The 23,849-nt window shown below is 50.4% G+C and overlaps 1 protein-coding gene across 3 annotated transcripts in view; it reads right to left on the bottom strand.

The window, feature by feature from the left end:
- The window catches only part of LOC134965976 (testicular acid phosphatase homolog), a 267,819-nt gene that overhangs the window by 84,270 nt on the left and 159,700 nt on the right, over positions 1-23,849 (bottom strand). For all 3 annotated transcript variants that reach the window (XM_063942421.1, XM_063942419.1, XM_063942420.1), the window contains one exon: positions 21,677-21,763. In XM_063942421.1, the coding sequence (XP_063798491.1) occupies positions 21,677-21,763 (87 nt within the window). The remainder of the gene's footprint in view (positions 1-21,676; positions 21,764-23,849) is intronic.

Below are 23,849 nucleotides of genomic sequence, written 5' to 3'. Positions count from 1 at the left end.
GACAATATCTGTCTCATATTACCACCGCCTCCAACTATATTCAGGAGGCATCCTCTGAGGCAGGTGTTATGGCGGCCAAGGCGTCTACTACATCTATACTGGCTCGCCGTATTCTGTAGTTGAGGTCCTGGAAGGTGGACCTGGACTCCAAAAAGACCTTGGAGGTGCTCCCTTTTAAGGGAGACATCCTCTTTGGGGAGGATCTAAACAAGATTGTGACTGACTTGGCGACTGCCAAGACTGCGTTTCTCCCAAGTACTAATCCTTCTACAACGAAGGCTAAGAGTACTGTGACAGGACGGTCCCGTACAAAAGCACTCGCCGCTTTCGCGTCCCGTCTACTGCGCACAGAATGGAGGGTCAGGTCCCACGAGGCCTAACCACATAGGGGATTCCCGCTTACCGCCAGTAACCGCCTGTTACTGACTCCACCCACTGCGCTGTGGGCGGGTTTATGCTGCCACCACCAAACTCCTAACCTGCCGTGGCGTTTGGAACCATGGTTCTGCTCTGTATGTGCCAACGCACTGCCTTACCACACCTGTGTGGTGTTGACGAATCCCCACAAGCCACTTGCTAGGCCTCTACCGGTAGCTGGCGGAAGGCGGAACTTGGAGACGTTAGGTGCTTCCCTGGACAGCCGGAGGACGGGGCTATGTTTGGCATAACCCTGTAGGTCACAAGATGAAGCAATCTTCTTGAGGCAGATGAGATGTTTATTTGCTCAATAATAGCCTTAAAAAAACTCTTCCCTATTGCTAGGGGCAACAGCATACAGCAAGATGTTCCAGCAGAATAAAGATGGTACAACTACAACCTGGAGGCTCACATGCATCCTCTTCTTATCTCAGTTCTACACACAGTACCACAGGGGGGTAAGCCCTCCCTGTCTTCTCCAACCAATCAGGTTATCGCAGAAAATATAAATAAATACAAGTTACATTTCAAAAGTTAAGAATTAGATAAAGCACATTCCTGCTCCTCTTCATATATAACCAAACCAGTGTGCTTTCCCAAACACAATCTGATTATCATGTTCCTGTCTCTTTCACAAATGTAAATGTAACTTGCATTTCAATTGCATTCACCCTCTCACACATAGACAACGTTCTTATACTGTAAATTAAACATAATCTCATACTTACCTACATTTTAATTCTCCTTTCCGGGAGAAGCCCGGAGAGGAGACGCAGCAGGTGTCTTCGGGGGGCGGGGCCGGAATGTGACATCACTAAGCCCCACCCCCACATCAGGAAATGCCGCGATTCGCAGGTCCGCTGGAAGGGGGCGGGGCTAAAATGATGCGATTTTCGTCATTTTTACCCCTTCTCCACCCGACGGACCCGCGAATGCGGGAGGTTATCTCTCATCCTGCTCGCATCACTAGGGTGCGAGCAGGATGCGGGAGACCTGCCCACTCTTCCGGGGGTGCGGGGGGCTACCCCAAAAAACGGGAGCCTCCCGCAGCTTCCGGGAGAGTAGGTTAGTATGCATAATCTGCATCACACATAATGCAGCCTAAGAAATGTTACATCAAACTTGTTGAATGAAACCCACTAGTTTGCATTTGTAAAACACAATCTGATTAACATGTTCCTGTCTTCTCTAACATCTCAGTGCAAACCCAGTTCACACAATATTCAGAGAAGACAGCAAACAAATCCTTTCACCTGCATGTGTCTATAAAGTTACACAGAGACACATCTCAATCTCAAAGAAATGGCTTGTCCATACACCCCTTTCCAGGTGCCAGGGTCATCACCATCTCAATTCCTAGGTGAGAAGCTTCTAAGCCATTTGTCCACAAACGTAAATGCATTTTAAAATCAACACAGCTTACACATTCCTTCTAAGTGCTGGCATTTGCATGCAATGTAAATGTGCAATCCTACAACTGTGCCTATTGCATTAAATATAACATTGGTGAAAACACAGTATTAAATATATTTTTAAATACCCGGTGCCTAGCACCCACACTACATTTAAAGATGGCGCTTAGCACCAGTGCACAGTTTAAAAGTGGCGTCAAGCGCCCATTGTCCTTGAATATGGCGATGGTCACTGAGGGTTAACCCCTTCAGTGCCGCGCCGCCATTGTCCACGTGGGCTGTGGATCTCTCTGGCCACACTCCCCCCCCCCCCCCCCCATTCAAGCGGGTCAACCAGGGACCCATGTCCCAACGATCTGGTCCCTGGTCCCGCAGTCCTTAATGGGGTTGAAGGTGATGCTACCTGGGGGGCGTAGGCTCCGGCCTAGACAGTTCATCCATAGTGCAGTGGGCCTCTCTTCGTGGGTGCACAATGTTCAAATAGTCCACCTGAAGTCCAAGTTCAAGGCTCCACAACAAAAGTCTGTCCAATTTCCCCAAGGTAGGTTGCAGCCACCTAACAGGTGGGTGGTAAGTCACCACGGTGGGGGGCCAGTTACACACAAGTGCCACCCACGGTGTCCCAATTGTGGCATACCCCACCTCCCACAATAGCAGTATACTGCTCAAACAGGCCACAGGGTGCTCCTGCCCATATGGCTCTTTCTGGCTCGGTACTGCTCCCAGTCTGTGCAGTGGCGCAGTAGTTCGTAACACACAGTCCTGGTCAAGAATGTGCGCCATCAGCACTGGAGCGGGTACCCGAGCCTCCTTCAATGACTGGAATGCCAACTCGCAAGCGGGTGCAAAGTCCACTGACTTGGGAATGCCCTTCCTAGCCATCTCTGTCAAGGGGTTCACTACAGGACTAAAGTCAATGACAACGTGTCCGTAGGGCCTTACAGGTTCTAAGGTCAGTACCAGTCTGGGTGATGTGGGTCGGGGACAGCCTATGGTTGCCTCCACCCCCTCTGGTTTGGGCCTACCCCTGTCTCCTCCCACATGGTGCCCCAGGCACTGCACCTCCGTCATACCTATCTGGCAACTGTCTGCCCGAACTGTCAGACCTGCCCTCCAATCCTCTTCTGTCGACCTATGACTCGGGAAACCTACCCTGTCACCTAGGCCTACTCTTCCCTCCTCGTCCGCTACCTGTGCCACAGTGATGGCGGACAGACCACCAGCCTCTGGATCCTGTGTGGCATCCACTACAGGGAGGCTGCGTGTCTTCCCCGATCTACTGAGCACAGGCAAGGGACCTGCTATGTCCACAGCAACTTGCTGCAAGGGTTCTCCTATGGGCAGAGGCCCAGAGACAACACAACCGCTGGAGTGCCCCAGCTGCCAACGCATGGCACCAGCCTTACAGTTGGTCTGGGCGTCATCCGACATTCCAGACCAGGGTAAGCTCTGTGTCAGGCACTTCAGGGTACGGTCTGTCTCCGGGTTACTGTCCAAAGGGGTTTCGCTGGCAACCGACACCGGTTGCGCAGGAACGTTCCCTGGGGGGACCAGTTGGACACATTCCCTATCTGGTCTATCCCCTCCCACTTTCCTGGCTACCCTGTACCTTAACCCTTCCCGCCAGGTCAAACTTCCTGCCCCAACCCGGTCAAGGCCGCGGCCAGAGTGGCGCCTCATGCCTTTCAGGGATGGGTCAGAGGGTTGAGCCTCCCTAAACTCCTGCCTGCAGCCCTCAATCTCTCCTAAATTGGGACACACTACAGGGGGATCTAGGTGGGGACTACTAGGGTCAGTCTGGTAGGGGTCAGTCATGGAAAAGTCAGTGTGGTTTCTCATACTCACCGCCGGAGTTGGCAAACCACTTGGGTCAGGAGCATCATTGGGCACCCCCACAGGATCAAACGAGATGGACCCAACATCCTCTGCGTTGCTAGTGGACGTAGGCATACCAGAGGCAAAAGGCATGCGGGGTCGATGTGCTGATCTAGCCGCTGTAATCTTTTCCTCTGGGCTGGTTGAAGCTGTGGTTGGCTGTGCTGGCAGTTGTCTAGCAGCTGTAGTCTTTTCCTCTGGGCTGGGCTGTGCTGGAGCAGCTAATGTCAACGGTGGTTGTGGAACTTGACTCCGGGTAATGGCGCCAACAAACGTAGTGACGATCCCACCACCCAGATCATTTCCTAGGACCACATCAGTTGGGAGACCATCCATGACTGCAACTTCTCGCAACTGTGGTCCAGCTCCCCAGTCCAGGTAGACTCTTGCCATGGGAACCGCTTTCTCCATTCCATCTGCCAGGGTGATCTTGGCAGTGCGACCCTGCAATACTGCAGCAGGATCTATAAGGTGGGGGCTTACCACAGTGATTGAGGTCCCAGAATCTCTTAGGCCTTCTCCCTGCATGGGGTCCCACGTGGACCGGCTGCAGGTGCCTCCACATATTGTGTAGGGGCTGTTTGGCCATGCAGGTGACTCTCTCCGCAGAGTGCACCTGTCTCTCGCCACATTCCATCGGACTGACTGGAGGGGGAACAGTCTCTGTAGGCTCATCTCCTCTCGTCAAACAAGCGAGCCGGGCTCCAGCTCTCGGATTTGGGGCACGAGTCTGGGGTGCTTGGGATGCAGGACAGTTCATCCACAGATGTCCGATTTTCCCACAGCCGTAGCACTTCTTCTCCAGTCGTGGCACCGATGATCTCTGATCAGTTGCAGGGATGCTGCGGTGCGGTTGCTAGCCAAGAGCACCAGGGTTGGAAGATGCTTGTCTTTGGGGGTGTTGAGCTGAAGAGGGGGGTTCCCTTGGTGGTACAGTCTTTTGGAGCTGGCTGCTGGCTTGGCGCTTCTGGCCCTGTGGCCGAATTGCCACATACTTGTCTGCTAACTGGGCAGCCATTTTTAAGCTGGGTGGCTCCCGATCTAGCACCCACTCCTTCACTTCTGGGGCGCACCTACGATAGAACTGCTCCCTGCAGATCAGGTCGATCAGTGCGTCCCATGTAGTGGCTTCCGAATCCTTTACCCACTTCACCACGTACTGCCGCAGCTGGGTGGCGAACTGCTCATGGGTGCTGCTAGGATTCTTGGGCAAGTCTCTGAACTTCTTCCTGTAAGACTCTGGAGTGATGAAGAATCTCTGGAGGAGGGCCTTCGCAACTTCGTCGTAATCCCCACAGTCCTCCGTGGCCACTCCTCGATAGGCCTCCAATGCCTCTCCATGCAAAGTGGGCACAAGGTGTCTCACCCACTCCGACTTGGGTAAATCGTGTAGTTTACAAGTCCTTTCAAAAACTTGTAAATGTCCATCAATGTCCCCATTACTGTCTGCAAACTTGGCAAACTGAATGCGTCCTGATCTGTGTACAACAGCTGACAACGGCTCCCGGTGTACCACGGCCTGTGGTGCCCGCTTATCACGCCACATCTGGATGATGATCAAGCGCTCTTGCTCCGTTGCCCTTTCCCCCAATTCCGCTAGCCGATCTGCTAGGCTATCCGTGCCGCCCCCCCTGGGACGTTGGGATCCTGGCCCTGCTAGGGATTGCTGGGAAACATTGCTGCTGTGAGAGGGGGCGGGGCTTGTGGGTCTCACCGGTTCCTTACGAAGGTCCACTCTTAGGCTGTCCTCTCCGATGCCGACGCCCTCAGCGCTTTCCACCTCCGCCCGGTGGGACTCCTCCAAGCTCATGAGCACCGCCCTCATGACGCTCTTGGACGCGTTGGAAGGGATATCCACACCCTTCTCCTGGCACCCGATCTCCAGATCGCCCTTAGATGTTCCACTTAACTCCACCATCTTGTGCGTTCTCCTGCGCTGCAGTTACTCCTCTCCTGAGTAACTCGGCTTCTCCAATCGGGTGATGAAAAGCCGCCTGGGATTATCCCACCGCTGCCACCAATTTCTGTGACAGGACGGTCCCGTACGAAAGCACTCGCCGCTTTCGCGTCCCGTCTACTGCGCACAGAATGGAGGGTCAGGTCACACGAGGCCTGACCACATAGGGGATTCCCGCTTACCGCCAGTAACCGCCTGTTACTGACTCCACCCACTGCGCTGTGGGCGGGTTTATGTTGCCACCACCAAACTCCTAACCTGCCGTGGCGTTTGGAACCACGGTTCTGCTCTGTATGTGCCGACGCACTGCCTTACCACACCTGTGTGGTGTTGACGAATCCCCACAAGCCACTTGCTAGGCCTCTACCGGTAGCTGGCGGAAGGCGGAACTTGGAGACGTTAGGTGCTTCCCTGGACAGCCGGAGGACGGGGCTATGTTTGGCATAACCCTGTTGGTCACAAGATGAAGCAATCTTCTTGAGATGTTTATTTGCTCAATAATAGCCTTAAAAAAAACTCTTCCCTATTGCTAGGGGCAACAGCATACAGCAAGATGTTCCAGCAGAATAAAGATGGTACAACTACAACCTGGAGGCTCACAGGCATCCTCTTTTTATCTCAGTTCTACACACAGTACCACAGGGGGGTAAGCCCTCCCTGTCTTCTCCAACCAATCAGGTTATCGCAGAAAATATAAATAAATACAAGTTACATTTCAAAAGTTAAGAATTAGATAAAGCACATTCCTGCTCCTCTTCATATATAACCAAACCAGTGTGCTTTCCCAAACACAATCTGATTATCATGTTCCTATCTCTTTCACAAATGTAAATGTAACTTGCATTTCAATTGCATTCACCCTCTCACACATAGACAACGTTCTTATACTGTAAATTAAACATAATCTGCATCACACATAATGCAGCCTAAGAAATGTTACATCAAACTGTTGTTGAATGAAACCCACTAGTTTGCATTTGTAAAACACAATCTGATTAACATGTTCCTGTCTTCTCTAACATCTCCATGCAAACCCAGTTCACACAATATTCAGAAAAGACAGCAAACAAATCCTTTCACCTGCATGTGTCTATAAAGTTACACAGAGACACATCTCAATCTCAAAGAAATGGCTTGTCCATACACCCCTTTCCAGGTGCCAGGGTCATCACCATCTCAATTCCTAGGTGAGAAGCTTCTAAGCCATTTGTCCACAAACGTAAATGCATTTTAAAACCAACACAGCTTACACATTCCTTCTAAGTGCTGGCATTTGCATGCAATGTAAATGTGCAATCCTACAACTGTGCCTATTGCATTAAATATAACATTGGTGAAAACACAGCATTAAATATATTTTTAAATACCTGGTGCCTAGCACCCACACTACATTTAAAGATGGCGCTTAGCACCAGTGCACAGTTTAAAAGTGGCGCCAAGCGCCCATTGTCCTTGAATATGGCGCCGGTCACTGGGGGTTAACCCCTTCAGTGCCGCGCCGCCATTGTCCACGTGGGCTGGGGGTCTCTCCGGCCACACTCCACCCCCCCATTCAAGCGGGTCAACCAGGGACCCATGTCCCAACGATTTGGTCCCGCAGTCCTTAATGGGGTTGAAGGTGACGCTACCTGGGGGGCGTAGGCTCCGGCCTAGACAGTTCATCCATAGTGCAGTGGGCCTCTCTTTGTGGGTGCACAATGTTCAAATAGTCCACCTGAAGTCCAAGTTCAAGGCTCCACGACAAAAGTCTGTCCAATTTCCCCAAGGTAGGTTGCAGCCACCTAACAGGTGGGTGGTAAGTCACCACGGTGGGGGGCCAGTTACACACAAGTGCCACCCACTGTGTCCCAATTGTGGCATACCCCACCTCCTACAATAGCAGTATACTGCTCAAACAGGCCACAGGGTGCTCCTGCCCATATGGCTCTTTCTGGCTCGGTACTGCTCCCAGTCCGTGCAGTGGCGCAGTAGTTCGTAACACACAGTCCTGGTCAAGAATGTGCGCCATCAGCACTGGAGCGGGTACCCGAGCCTCCTTCAATGACTGGAATGCCAACTCGCAAGCGGGTGCAAAGTCCATTGACTTGGGAATGCCCTTCCTAGCCATCTCTGTCAAGGGGTTCACTACAGGACTAAAGTCAATGACAACGTGTCCGTAGGGCCTTACAGGTTCTAAGGTCAGTACCGGTCTGGGTGATGTGGGTCGGGGACAGCCTCTGGTTGCCTCCACCCCCTCTGGTTTGGAACTACCCCTGTCTCCTCCCACATGGTGCCCCAGGCACTGCACCTCCGTCATACCTATCTGGCAACTGTCTGCCCGAACTGTCAGACCTGCCCTCCAATCCTCTTCTGTCGACCTATGACTCAGGAAACCTACCCTGTCACCTAGGCCTACTCTTCCCTCCTCGTCCGCTACCTTTGCCACAGTGATGGCGGCCAGACCACCAGCCTCTGGATCCTGTGTGGCATCCACTACAGGGAGGCTGCGTGTCTTCCCCGATCTACTGAGCACAGGCAAGGGACCTGCTATGTCCACAGCAACTTGCTGCAAGGGTTCTCCTATGGGCAGAGGCCCAGAGACAACACAACCGCTGGAGTGCCCCAGCTGCCAACGCATGGCACCAGCCTTACTGTAGGTCTGGGCGTCATCCGACATTCCAGACCAGAGTAAGCTCTGTGTCAGGCACTTCAGGGTACGGTCTGTCTCCGGGTTACTGTCCAAAGGGGTTTCGCTGGCAACCGACACCGGTTGCGCAGGAACGTTCCCTGGGGGGACCAGTTGGACACATTCCCTATCTGGTCTATCCCCTCCCACTTTCCTGGCTACCCTGTACCTTAACCCTTCCCGCCAGGTCAAACTTCCTGCCCCAACCCGGTCAAGGCCGCGGCCAGAGTGGCGCCTCATGCCTTTCAGGGATGGGTTAGAGGGTTGAGCCTCCCTAAACTCCTGCCTGCGGCCCTCAATCTCTCCTAAATTGGGACACACTACAGGGGGATCTAGGTGGGGACTACTAGGGTCAGTCTGGTAGGGGTCAGTCATGGAAAAGTCAGTGTGGTTTCTCATACTCACCGCCGGAGTTGGCAAACCACTTGGGTCAGGAGCATCATTGGGCACCCCCACAGGATCAAACGAGCTGGACCCAACATCCTCTGCGTTGCTAGTGGACGTAGGCATACCAGAGGCAAAAGGCATGCGGGGTCGATGTGCTGATCTAGCCGCTGTAATCTTTTCCTCTGGGCTGGTTGAAGCTGTGGTTGGCTGTGCTGGCAGTTGTCTAGCAGCTGTAGTCTTTTCCTCTGGGCTGGGCTGTGCTGGAGCAGCTGATGTCAACGGTGGTTGTGGAACTTGACTCCGGGGAATGGCGCCAACAAACGTAGTGACGATCCCACCACCCAGATCATTTCCTAGGACCACATCAGTTGGGAGACCATCCATGACGGCAACTTCTCGCAACTGTGGTCCAGCTCCCCAGTCCAGGTAGACTCTTGCCATGGGAACCGCTTTCTCCATTCCATCTGCCAGGGTGACCTTGGCAGTGCGACCCTGCAATACTGCAGCAGGATCTATTAGGTGGGGGCTCACCACAGTGATTGAGGCCCCAGAGTCTCTTAGGCCTTCTCCCTGCAGGGGTCCCACGTGGACCGGCTGCAGGTGCCTCCACATATTGTGTAGGGGCTGTTTGGCCATGCAGGTGACTCTCCGCAGAGTGCACCTGTCTCTCGCCACACTCCATTGGACTGACTGGAGGGGGAACAGTCTCTGTAGGCTCATCTCCTCTCGTCAAACAAGCGAGCCGGGCTCCAGCACTCGGATTTGGGGCACGAGTCTGGGGTGCTTGGGATGCAGGACAGTTCATCCACAGATGTCCGATTTTCCCACAGCCGTAGCACTTCTTCTCCAGTCGTGGCACCGATGATCTCTGATCAGTTGCAGGGATGCTGCGGTGCGGTTGCTGGCCAAGAGCACCCGGGTTGGAAGATGCTTGTCTTTGGGGGTGTTGAGCTGAAGAGGGGGGTTCCCTTGGTGGTACAGTCTTTTGGAGCTGGCTGCTGGCTGGGCGCATCTGGCCCTGTGGCCGAATTGCCACATACTTGTCTGCTAACTGGGCAGCCATTTTTAAGCTGGGTGGCTCCCGATCTAGCACCCACTCCTTCACTTCTGGGGCGCACCTACGATAGAACTGCTCCCTGCAGATCAGGTCGATCAGTGCGTCCCATGTAGTGGCTTCCGAATCCTTTACCCACTTCACCACGTACTGCCGCAGCTGGGTGGCGAACTGCTCATGGGTGCTGTTAGGATTCTTGGGCAAGTCTCTGAACTTCTTCCTGTAAGACTCTGGAGTGATGAAGAATCTCTGGAGGAGGGCCTTCGCAACTTCGTCGTAATCCCCACAGTCCTCCGTGGCCACTCCTCGATAGGCCTCCAATGCCTCTCCATGCAGAAGGGGCACAAGGTGTCTCACCCACTCCGACTTGGGTAAATCGTGTAGTTTACAAGTCCTTTCAAAAACTTGTAAATGTCCATCAATGTCCCCATTACTGTCTGCAAACTTGGCAAACTGAATGCGTCCTGATCTGTGTACAACAGCTGACAACGGCTCCCGGTGTACCACGGCCTGTGGTGCCCGCTCATCACGCCACATCTGGATGATGATCAAGCGCTCTTGCTCCGTTGCCCTTTCCCCCAATTCCGCTAGCCGATCTGCTAGGCTATCCGTGCCGCCCCCCCTGGGACGTTGGGATCCTGGCCCTGCTAGGGATTGCTGGGAAACATTGCTGCTGTGAGAGGGGGCGGGGCTTGTGGGTCTCACCGGTTCCTTACGAAGGTCCACTGTTAGGCTGTCCTCTCCGATGCTGACGCCCTCAGCGCTTTCCACCTCCGCCCGGCGGGACTCCTCCAAGCTCATGAGCGCCGCCCTCATGACGCTCTTGGACGCGTTGGAAGGGATATCCACACCCTTCTCCTGGCACCCGATCTCCAGATCGCCCTTAGACGTTCCACTGAAGTCCGCCATCTTGTGCGTTCTCCTGCGCTGCAGTTACTCCTCTCCTGAGTAACTCGGCTTCTCCAATCGGGTGATGAAAAGCCGCCTGGGATTATCCCACTGCTGCCACCAATTTCTGTGACAGGACGGTCCCGTACGAAAGCACTCGCCGCTTTCGCGTCCCGTCTCATGCGCACAGAATGGAGGGTCAGGTCACACGAGGCCTGACCACATAGGGGATTCCCGCTTACCGCCAGTAACCGCCTGTTACTGACTCCACCCACTGCGCTGTGGGCGGGTTTATGCTGCCACCACCAAACTCCTAACCTGCCGTGGCGTTTGGAACCACGGTTCTGCTCTGTATGTGCCAACGCACTGCCTTACCACACCTGTGTGGTGTTGACGAATCCCCACAAGCCACTTGCTAGGCCTCTACCGGTAGCTGGCGGAAGGCAGAACTTGGAGACGTTAGGTGCTTCCCTGGACAGCCGGAGGACGGGGCTATGTTTGGCATAACCCTGTAGGTCACAAGATGAAGCAATCTTCTTGAGGCAGATGAGATGTTTATTTGCTCAATAATAGGCTTAAAAAAAACTCTTCCCTATTGCTAGGGGCAACAGCATACAGCAAGATGTTCCAGCAGAATAAAGATGGTACAACTACAACCTGGAGGCTCACAGGCATCCTCTTTTTATCTCAGTTCTACACACAGTACCACAGGGGGGTAAGCCCTCCCTGTCTTCTCCAACCAATCAGGTATCGCAGAAAATATAAATAAATACAAGTTACATTTCAAAAGTTAAGAATTAGATAAAGCACATTCCTGCTCCTCTTCATATATAACCAAACCAGTGTGCTTTCCCAAACACAATCTGATTATCATGTTCCTGTCTCTTTCACAAATGTAACTTGCATTTCAATTGCATTCACCCTCTCACACATAGACAACGTTCTTATACTGTAAATTAAACATAATCTGCATCACACATAATGCAGCCTAAGAAATGTTACATCAAACTGTTGTTGAATGAAACCCACTAGTTTGCATTTGTAAAACACAATCTGATTAACATGTTCCTGTCTTCTCTAACATCTCCATGCAAACCCAGTTCACACAATGGCCCTCATTCCGAGTCGTTCGCTCGGTAATTTTCTTCGCATCGCAGCGTTTTTCTGCTTAGTACGCATGCGCAATGTTCGCACTGCGACTGCGCCAAGTAATTTTGCTATGAAGATAGTATTTTTACTCACGGCTTTTTCTTCGCTCCGGCGATCGTAGTGTGATTGACAGGAAATGGGTGTTACTGGGCGGAAACACGGCGTTTTATGGGCGTGTGGATAAAAACGCTACTGTTTCCGGAAAAAACGCGGGAGTGGCTGGAGAAACGGAGGAGTGTCTGGGCGAACGCTGGGTGTGTTTGTGACGTCAAACCAGGAACGACAAGCACTGAACTGATCGCAGATGCCGAGTAAGTCTGAAGCTACTCTGAAACTGCTACGAGGTGTGTAATCGCAATATTGCGATTACTTCGTTCGCAATTTTAAGATGCTAAGATTCACTCCCAGTAGGCGGCGGCTTAGCGTGTGTAACTCTGCTAAAATCGCCTTGCGAGCGAACAACTCGGAATGAGGGCCAATATTCAGAGAAGACAGCAAACAAATCCTTTCACCTGCATGTGTCTATAAAGTTACACAGAGACACATCTCAATCTCAAAGAAATGGCTTGTCCATACACCCCTTTCCAGGTGCCAGGGTCATCACCATCTCAATTCCTAGGTGAGAAGCTTCTAAGCCATTTGTCCACAAACGTAAATGCATTTTAAAACCAACACAGCTTACACATTCCTTCTAAGTGCTGACATTTGCATGCAATGTAAATGTGCAATCCTACAACTGTACCTATTGCATTAAATATAACATTGGTGAAAACACAGTATTAAATATATTTTTAAATACCCGGTGCCTAGCACCCACACTACATTTAAAGATGGCGCTTAGCACCAGTGCACAGTTTAAAAGTGGCGCCAAGCGCCCATTGTCCTTGAATATGGCGCCGGTCACTGAGGGTTAACCCCTTCAGTGCCGCGCCGCCATTGTCCACGTGGGCTGGGGGTCTCTCCGGCCACAAGTACCACTTTTCGTTCCTTTCGACCTCCAGGAAAAGCGAAGAGTCAGGTGTACCCGAGACAGGCTCATGCTTCCAAAGCCACTAAGCCCAAACCAAAAACAATCCCGGGCTGCCCGTCAGCCTGCTCCCAAACAAGACAAGCCTGCTGCATGACGGGGAGGGCCTGCTCCTGGGGGATCCCATGGTGAGGCCGACTTCTGCAATTCGCCCAGGTCTGGCTAAAGACCACTTCAGATGCCTGGGTGCGAGTAGTTGTCTCTCACGGGTACACTGTCTCTTTCAAGAGACGTCCCCCTCACCAGTTCTGCATGACGGTTATCCTTTCAGATCCATTGAAAGCACAAGCCCTACACCTGGTTGTGCGATCCCTCCTGGACACAGGAGTGGTAGTGCTGGTACCCCTGTCCCAGAGAGGCAGGGGTTACTATTCGATCCTGTATCTAGTCCTGAAACCAAATGGGTCCTTCCGGTCTATACTCAACCTCAAAACATTGAACAAATTTGTGAGAGTGTCCAAATTCCGTATGGAAACCCTGCGCTCTATTGTACTGGCCATGGAACCCGAGGACTATATGGTGTCCCTGGACATACAGGATGCTTACCTGCATATACCTATTGCCATTTTGCATCAGCAATATCTGCGGTTTTGCTATTGGCAACCTACATTATAAATTCCAGTCTCTGCCATTTGGATTGGACACGGCCCCTAGGATTTTCATCAAGGTCATGGCCGTGATGACGGCCCTTCTTCGCCGTCAGGGAATCAGGATCCTGCCGTATCTGGACGACTTGCTGATCCTGGCGAACTCCCCAGAGGTTCTCCTCCGTCATCTGGAACTGACGGTCCAATTCCTACAAGCCCATGGGTGGCTCATCAACTGGAAGAAGTCCTCGCTGGTCCCTGCTCGGAGCATGGTGCACCTGGGGGCACTGCTGGACACACACAGCCAAAGACTGTTTCTGTCTCGGGAGAAAGTCCTGAAACTTCAGGACAGGATCAGATGCTTCCTTTCTCATCCCAGAGTGTCGATACACTCGGCGATGCAAGTACTAGGCCTCATGGTGTCGGCTTTCGACATGGTAGAGTACGCTCAATTTCATTCCCGCCCTCTGCAGAAGTTCATTCTTTCCAAGTGGGACGGCCTGCCTCATCGGATCAGGGCGCAAATGATTTCCTTGACTCCGGAGGCTCATCTGTCTCTGAGCTGGTGGCTGCAGGACCAACAGTTGAGCAGGGGCCATCCCTTCTGGATCCCCAACTGGGTCCTACGGATGCCAGTCTGCGGGGTAGGGGGCGCGGTGCTGGAGCAACACTCTTTCCAGGGTCGGTGGACCAAGGAAGATTCTCTCCTCTTGATAAACATTCTGGAATTGTGGGCAGTGTTCAATGCCTTGACGCTTGCCCTGCCTCTGATACAGAACAGGCCTGTTCAATTACAATCAGACAACGCCACCACGGTGACATACATAAATCATCAAGGCGGCACTTGAAGCCTCATGGCAATGATGGCAGTGTCAAAAATCCTTAGTTGGGCGGAACGCCATCTGCCAACCATATCAGCAGTGTTCATTCCCGGAGTCCTCAACTGGTAAATGGATTTCCTCAGTCGTCAGGACTTACACGCTGGAGTGGAGTCTTCATCAGGAAGTCTTTCAACTCCTGGTGGACAAGTCGGGTCTCCCAGATGTAGAACTGATGGCGTCTCGACACAATCACAAAGTTACGGTCTTCGGTTCATGAACAAGGGATCCTCAAGCAGCGTTCGTGGACGCACTGGCAATTCCATGGAACTTTCAGCTGCCATACGTGTTCCCTCCAGTGTCACTCCTGCCCAGGGTACTACGAAAGTTCAAGCAAGAAAGAGGAAAACTACTTCTATCGCTCTGGCGTTGCCCAGACAGCATTGGTTCTCAGACCCGCAGGGTCTATTGATAGAGCGTCCTCTTCTACTACATCAATGCCCAGACCACCTCATTCAGGGCCCTTGTGTCTACCCGGATCTGACCAGGCTGGCTTTGACGGCGTGGCTCTTGAAGCTTCACTCCTGAGGACCAAAGGATTCTCCGAGGCGGTTATCCAAACTATGCTGAAGGCCCACAAACCGACTTCGGCATGGATTTATTATAGGGTCTGGAATTCTTACTTCACCTGGTGTGCTGCTAAGAATTCTGATGCCAGACCTTTGGCTTTTCTGCAACAAGGCCTGGACATAGGCCTTCGTCTGACCTCCCTCAAGGTACATATATCTGCCTTGTTGGAGTGGTTTCAGAGGAAAATTGTGTCTATTCCTGACATTCATACTTTCACTCAGGGTATTGTATGGATTCAGCCTCCCTATGTCCATCCTGTGGCTCCATGGGATCTGTCTGTTGTCTTGAATGCCCTACAAGAGTCTCCATTTGAATCTCTTGAGTCTGTGGACCTTAAATGCCTTACGCTTAAGGTCGTGTTTCTGCTGGCTATTGCCTCTGCTGTCTGCTCGGAGGGTGTCGGGCTTAGGCGCTTTGACCTGTCGTCTACCCTTTCTGATTTTTCACCATGACTTGGCAGTTCTTAGAACTCGCCCCGGTTATCTACCTAAGGTGGTTTCATCTTTCCATCTTAACCAAGAAATTGTGGCCTTTATCTCTTCTGGTTTGTCCTCCAAAGAACGGTCTTTGGATGTGGTACGGGCTCTCCGTATTTACGTGGAGAGGACTGCCTCTTTCAAGAGGTCAGATACCCTTTTTGTACCTTTTGATATTCACAAACGTGGCTGGCCTGCGAATAAGCGAACCTTGGCTAGATGGATTAAAATGGTGATTGCACAAGCATATGCGCAGGCTGGACTCCCCGCTCCTGCTGCTATCAAAGCCCATTCTACTCGGTCTGTTGGACCTTCTTGGGTGGCCCGCCGAGGCGCTGTTATCTACCTAAGGTGGTGTCATCTTTCCATCTTAACCAAGAAATTGTGGTTCCGGCCTTTATCTCTTCTGGTTTGTCCTCCAAAGAACGGTCTTTGGATGTGGTACGGGCTCTCCGTATTTACGTGGAGAGGACTGTCTCCCTCAAGAGGTCAGATACCCTTTTTGTACTTTTTGGTTTTCTGTTTTCACAAACATGGCTGGCCTGCGAATAAGCAAACCTTGGCCAGATGGATTAGAATGGTGATTGCACAAGCATATGCGCAGGCTGGACTCCCAGCTCCTGCTGCTATCAAAGCCCATTCCCCATTCTACTCGGTCTGTTGGACCTTCTTGGGTGGCCCGCCGAGGCGCGTCCGCTGAACAATTGTGTAAGACGGCTACGTGGTCCTCAGTGAACACGTTCATTAGATTCTATGCCTTTGATACTTCCGCCTCCCAGGATGCTTCCTTTGGATGCCGGGTTGTTGTGCCCGCTATGGTGCGTCCCCTACCATGAGGAACTGCTTTAGGACATCCCCGATGTATTCCCTGTGGAACACAGTGTACCCGCTGCAGAAAATGAGATTTATGGTAGACTTACCATAGTTAAATCTCTTTCTGCGAGGTACACCGGGTTCCACAGGGCACCCACCCTGACGCACTTAGCTTCTTTGGGTTTGTATGGCATTAGCCGCTGATCCCTTCTCCTGTCGTTAGAATGTGGTTCTATGTGACTAACATCTGCCTTCTCTCTTACCTGCTTCTGCATTGGACTGGTTAACGAAACTGAGCTCGTGTCCGGAGGCAGGGTTATAGAGGAGGCGGTGCAATGCATCCTGGGAACAGTCAAAGCTTTAGCCTGTTGGTGCCTCTGGATCAAGATCCAACTCTACACCCTGATGTATTCCCTGTGGAACCCAGTGTACCTCGTAGAAAGAGATTTAACTATGGTAAGTCTACCATAAATCTCCATATTTATGTATTTTGCGCAGTTTGCAAAGTTGTATGCCCAATGCCTTTCAAAATAGAACTAGCTCTGCAAAGGCAGCAAATGCCCATATCCCACCCCACTCTACCTCTCTAAGCGTAAGAAGTCACAAGCGTAATATGCTATGGAATATATATATATATATATATATATATATATATATATATATATATATATATATATACTACTGACCAGGGTTAGACTTGCCCACAGCGGTACAGGGGAAACCCCCAGTAGACCCCACTGACTGTAGGCCCACCTCCTTCTCTAAGGATCAGGTTCCAGACTGTGCACTTGAGTAATACATTATACATGTTACTTTCTCCCGCACAGGACTATCAGTGGCGCAAGCAGGGGGGGTTTCCAAGTACCTGGAAACCCCCGCCCCTCCCCCCTGATGAGCTGAATCTTCTGTTCTTGAGACGGAGACACAGCTGTCTCCGTCTCAGAAAAAAGCCGCGATCGCAACCGCGGAGCCGCTGCACTGCAGCAGCAACAGAGAGCTACCATAGCTCTCTACTACAGACAGTCCGGAGGGGTGAAGGGGGAGCTGCTGGCTGCACAAGTTCCCTCTATCCTCACACTGCTGCCCGTCTGCTGCTAGCGCCTGGTGGAAGGGTATGCACATACTGTAACTGTGTGTATGTTTGTATTTGTAGTCATTTATGTATGTGTGTGTGTATGTTTGGGTGTGTGTTTGTGTATATGTGTTTGTGTGTCACTCTGTGTGTATATGGTGCAATAGTGTGTGTCTGTGTGGAGACCGGCATGCACCCCTCCGTGCAGTGGAAACCAGGCGGCACTTAGTAGTCTTTGTGAGTAAATCAATGTATTAAAGTACAAAAGGCATAGTGTACCAACGTTTCAATGTGCTCTACTGTAGGCTTGAAGAAAAAAAAAATGCTTTGTGTGGCGTTGAAACGTTGGTACACTATGCCTTTTGTACTTTAATACATTGATTTACTCACAAAGACCGCTGAGTACCACCTAGTTTCTCCTGCAAGGAGGGGGCCATGCCACCTATTGCATATAAGGAGGGCACCTCGGTATTGAGCAACACACATACACACATGTACGTACGAGATATATATACAGTGTACACACACACACACACACACACACACACACACATACATACATACTGTACATACATACACACACACATACACACACCCCCACATGGAAACCCCCCTCACTAAATCCTGCGTTTGCCCCTGACTATGTTTGTATATTTTCTACAGGGCATTACTGTTATTAATCTGGTACATTATCGTGCTTGCATTAGCTGTAGTTACTATATATATATATATATGTATAAAGGGTCCTGCTCCTAGCACATGTACTCTCTTATGGTTAAACGAATCAATGTGTTATCTGGCCACACCCCCTCTGGAGACTGGCCACACCCCTAAACATGGTCCCGCCACACGACAGCATTTTCCCGGTGGGCCCGTCATGCCCCAGTCCGAATCTGCTACTGACTGCATTAAATTCAAACTTGCACAAGAAAAACCATAGTCCACGTCTCCTTCAGAAAATCAATGTTTAAAGGTTTATTTATTTTCCCTTTTGTGGTTTAATTCAGTGAACCTGCAATATTCCATCACAATATGAAAGTGGTCGGACCAGTTTGTTGTACTCTAAAACTATCTGCAGGGGGGAAATCTCATTACATTTGAAGACTGATGATAAAGAAAAGGGTAATTAAGACAACTGGGTGTGAGTATAACACAGGCCAAGGAGTGCACGTTGAACAGGACGAACTCCGCGAACCCTCTGATGTCATTACTGAGTCAGTAGGATGCAGTGTCTATGGGCTGATGACTTCCTGTGTCTCATATAAAGTATAGCTGAAAGGGGAATTATGATTCATAACAACACATCATGTTGTACTTCCTGGCAGCCACAACAGACGGGTGTGGTTCGTTTTATCGACAGTGTCTAGGTCGACAATGTTTAGGTCGACCACTATAGGTCGACAGTCACTAGTTCGACATGGATGGAAAGTCGACAGGGTTTCTAGGTCGACATGTGCTAGGTCGACAGGTCTAAAGGTCGACATGAGGATTTTTTTTTTTGTGTCGTTTTCTTCGTAGAGTGACCGGGATCCCAAATTAGTGCACCGCTTCGCTCGCCATGCTTCGGGCATGGTGCCTTCGCTTCGCTCGGCACACTTTACCGTTCCAATCGTAGTCCACGTGGATCGTTAAGTATGAAAAAATAAAAAAAAAAAGTGAAAAACTCATGTCGACCTTTAGACCTGTCGACCTAGCACATGTCGACCTAGAAACCCTGTCGACCTTCCATCCATGTCGACCTAGTGACTGTCGACCTATAGTGGTCGACCTAAACATTGTCGACCTAGACACTGTCGATCTTCAGACCGGATCCCCAACAGACACCACCATTGTCAGCAAATGCATTATTAAGAAGTCACGGGCGATTCAAAAGAGGAGGTGACCCTTGTACAGCCTCCATTGTGGGCCCCCTCCTCTCCGGCAGTTTGTAGACTCTGGTATAAAGCCCATGCACAGGTCTCCGGGAACATGGCACCCGCACCTTGTTCCCGGGAACATCTCCAGTACGCATGCAAATCACTCGGAAATGGCGGGACTACAGAGGGGTAAGTATAATATATGAGTGCACTGTGTTCACTACATCCATTATAGAGACGCCTATATAAGAAGTGTAATTCAGAATCTAATTTCCAACTGAACGCAGTTACATCTGCCTCTGCGTGTTTATGTTAATGCGGCGGGCCAATGGTCTTCCAAATGAGACGCCTACTGGCTGCGGCGCTAATCCGTCTCTGTGCGTATTGAGACGCACTATGCACTGGCGTATTTATAATGGGTGCAGTGTGTGCGGATCAAAAGATGGCGATACCCGGCGGCTGGGGGTTAGTACATATGAAAATGCGGTAAAACCCCCGAAAACTAGGGTTTTACCGCATTTTCCCTTTAGTACATCTCACCCAGGAAAAGAGAGCAGAGTGACAGTTGGAGATAACAGTGGGGAGAGAGGTCAGGGGAGGAAAGGTAGATCTGAGTATCATCAGCATAGAGATGGCATCAGAGTAAAAAGAGCTAATGTGTTCACCTAAAGAGAACCTATAGAGGGAGAATAGGAGAAGTCCAAGAGCAGAACCTTGAGGGGGACACCTATTGTTGGTGGAAGTGGGATGGGGGGAGTGCAGTCATGAGAGGAGACCGAGAAGGAATAGGCGGAGACAGATTTATTTACAGGGCATCACACGTGTCTGCAACGCCAGTGACAAGCAGTAGTCATAGAAACACTATAAAACAAGGCTGCAACCACTTTCAAGGGGCAGAGGTATATAAGATTAGATGATAGGGGGTCTAACTATGGCTGGTAGGAGCAACCAATAATGGTTCAGGCATGCGGTGTGGGGAGTAGGACTCATTCAATGGTTGAACAGGCAGAATCAGAGGAAGAAATGGGATACAAAGCACACCGGTGTCAGGGATAGTGCTAGGCAGTGGCGGATTCCCCAGTAAAAGCCGCAGCTACAGGGAATGAGCTGGTTACAGTCTCTGGGGTATAGTCAATAAAAGTCGGATCCATTCCGACGTGCATTTGTCTGAATCGATCCGACAAGTTCTTTTCAATGAGTGGCCAAATCCGACTGTCGGATTTGGCCGTCCCCGTGCTGCTGCTGTCATTTACTGTAGAGTTAGCTAGCCACTACACTTTAAGGACCTGACCTGCGCTGTTACCGGCCTATAGGTAGCGGCGTGGCCGGGGGCTGCTGTGGGTGTGGGGGAGACATGAGCACACAATGGTGTGTAATGTGCGGGGGGACGGGGCATAATTCAAAGTTACGTGAGATTTAATGGCTGCTGCTAGCATCTTGCCCGGGGGGTGTTACTGTAGCTCAGCCCGGTGCCTGTAGCCAGCCGACTTGTTGGAAAAAAGCCCCCCTATTGAAACTGCCGTCTTTCCAACAAGTCGTCAGTTTCCAACTCTTATTGAATATACCCCTGTGACTGCACTAGCTACACAGTGACTGTCAGTGAAGACTTCTATTAGAAGTACTACCTGACAGTCAACCCCAGTAAAGGCAGTCCCATTGGGAGGTGTCTCCTCTATCCGGGACTGCCAGACCGGGCTGCGATTGCCTGGTAGCGATTGCGCATGTGCAGTCAAGCAGCGGCTTGACTGCGCATGTGCATACCCCGGCTCTTTTGGACTGCAGCCGATACAGTCCTTAGAAGCCGGGTGTTTGCGAATGCGCTGTCAAGCCGCCGCTTGACTGTGCATGTGCGGACCCGGCCGTCATCAGCAACGTCTCTCTCCTCTCCCTTGGACCTTTAAGGTAGGAGACGCCGCTGGTGCTAGGAGTAGGGAACTAAGGAGGAGTGTGATACCCATGAGGAATAAGTATAGACTGGGGACAGCCCTGTAAAAACAGTAAATGCAAGTAACACAAATCCATTTGCTGCCCCCTGAATTGGTTTATGCCTAAGTAACTTATATAGAAACACAGTTCTCTGTGCATTGGTAAAATGTATGTAATGATTGAGACTAGCGAAAAACTATAATCTACAACCACAGACATTCTTAGGTTCTGGTGGGATGTACTAAGGAGAAAATGGGGCCAAAACTCATAAAACTGAAGTTTTCAGAGTTTTGGCTGAATTTATCATACATACTAAGCTCCGTAAAGTGATTCTTTCTGAGCTTGGACCATCCACAGATGACACTGCCTAATAGAAGCCTGTGAAGAGGAATCCATTTGGATAATTTCCTGTGTCCTCTGTGGAGTGTGCCATCAGGCACATGAACAGAAGGACTCTCAGGTCATAGACACGGAAGTCCTTCTATCGCAAAGGGCAGCTCTTATCAGGAGAGTTGTTCTTTGTGATTCTAATTGCAATTCTAAGTACATACTGTACTGGCATTAATAAGTACCTTAAAATTGGCTGGATGCACCGCATCCAAATTGTGATGGATAGTACATGACATGTAAACATACAATAACGTGAGATGCAATAAGCGCAATTTACCTCCTCTTTCCTGTATGACGGGCTCAGGAAATTCTTATATCTCTTCCTCAGGTATTGTCCCAGTTCATACTGTTGTCTAATGCCCACCTGTTGACAGGACAGATAGATTATATTGTAATATAACCAATAATTCACAATAGGTGACTGTTTCACATTCATTCTGCTCATGAATGCACTGCAGTGTTCCTGACAAAGACATCATGGCCCCCTATCCTCAGCGTCAGCGGCATAGGGGGTAATTCAGAGTTGATCGCAGCAGCAAATTTGTTAGCAGTTGGGCAAAACCATGTGCACTGCAGGGGAGGCAGATATAACATGTGCAGAGAGAGTTAAGGGCCCCATACACTACTGCGACATGTCCGTCTGACATCACCCCGGCAGCCTCCCGGAGGGCAGGATCGGCCAAGATACATCGTGTGCTGTCCTTTTGCGTACAATGGCCCTCATTCCGAGTTGTTCGCTCGCTAGCTGCTTTTAGCAGCATTGCACACGCTAGGCCGCCGCCCTCTGGGAGTGAATCTTAGCATAGTAGATTTGCGAATGAAAGATTAGCAGAATTGCGAATAGAAAATTCTTAGCAGTTTCTGAGTAGCTCGAGACTTACTCCTACACTGCGATTAGTTCAGTCAGTTTCGTTCCTGGTTTGACGTCACAAACACGCCCAGCGTTCGCCCAGACACTCCCCCGTTTCTTCAGACACTCCCGCGTTTTCCCCAGAAACGCCAGCGTTTTTTCCGCACACTCCCATAAAACGGCCAGTTTCCGCCCAGAAACACCCACTTCCTGCCAATCACACTACGATCAGCACAGCGATGAAAAAGCTTTGTTATGCCGTGAGTAAAATACCAAACTTTTGTGTAAAATAACTAAGCGCATGCGCTCTGCGAACATTACGCATGCGCAGTTAGCGGATAATCGCAGTATAGCGAAAATCGGCAACGAGCGAACAACTCGGAATCACCCGCAATGTATCTTGGGCGATCCTGGCCGATCCCAGCCACGCCTGCGGGGTCAGACCAGACTGAATGTGCAGCACATTCAATCTGGAGGATCCGATCCGATGCTCACGGGGCCGCGCATAGGATCGGATCGGATACACAGCCAAAAGGCCCGATTTCACCCAATATATCGGCCCGATTGCCCGAATTGGGCTGAAATCGGGCATAATCGCTCTAGTGTATGGGGGCCTTTAGGTTTGGGTGGGTTATAGTGTTTCTGTGCAGGGTAAATACTGGGTGCTTTATTTTTACACTGCAATTTAGATTTCAGTTTGAACACACCACACCCAAATCTAACTGCTGCGATCAACTCTGAATTACCCCCATAGTCTTCTTTACAGATGATCGTGACCCCATCTGTATCTGAAAATGGAACACATTCAATAGGTGAGTCATTATCTGCAGTTAGATCCATATATATTTGGACACTGACACAATTTTTGTTATTTTTAGCTGTTTTCCAAAACGTATTCAAGTTACAGCTATATAATGGATACGGTTTTAAAGTGCTGACTCACATCATTAATTTGAGGCTATTCACATCTAAATTGGAGAAAGGGTGTAGGAATTAATATGTAGCCCCCCCCCCCCCCCCCCCACCCCTCTTTTTCAAGGAACCAAAAGTTAATGGACATTTGATTCAAAAGCTGTGTTATGGACAGGTCTAGGCTGTTCCTTTGTTATTTCTTCATCAATTAAGCAAAAAGTCTGGAGTTGATTACAAGTGTGGCGTTTTGATTTGGAAGCTGTTGCTGTGAACCTGCAACATGGAGTCAAAGAAGCTCTCAACGCAAGTAAGACAGGCCATCTTTAGACTGCAAAAACAAACAAAAAAATCCATCAGAGAGGTAGCGAGAACCTTAATATTGGCCAAATCAACAGTTTGGTACATTCTGAGAAAAAAAGATGCACTGGTGAGCTCGGCAACACAATTGGCCTGGATGTCCATGGAAGACAGCAGTGGTGGATGATCACAGTTTCGTCTGAAACATCGAGCCAAGTAAAGAACACTCTCCAGGATATGATTATCCAAGTCTACCATAAACAGAAGTCTTCACAAGAGCAAATACAGAGGGTTCACCACAAGGTGCAAACCATTCATAAGCCTCAAGAATAGAAATAGAAAGGTCAGATTACACTTTCCAAGAAAAAAAAAAAAAAAAAGACAGCACCGT

This window comes from Pseudophryne corroboree, chromosome 10, assembly GCF_028390025.1.
Source record: "Pseudophryne corroboree isolate aPseCor3 chromosome 10, aPseCor3.hap2, whole genome shotgun sequence".
Taxonomy (NCBI): Eukaryota; Metazoa; Chordata; class Amphibia; order Anura; family Myobatrachidae; genus Pseudophryne; species Pseudophryne corroboree.
The sequence above is the reverse complement of the archived record's forward strand: the minus strand, read 5'-3'. Positions and strand labels throughout refer to the sequence as shown.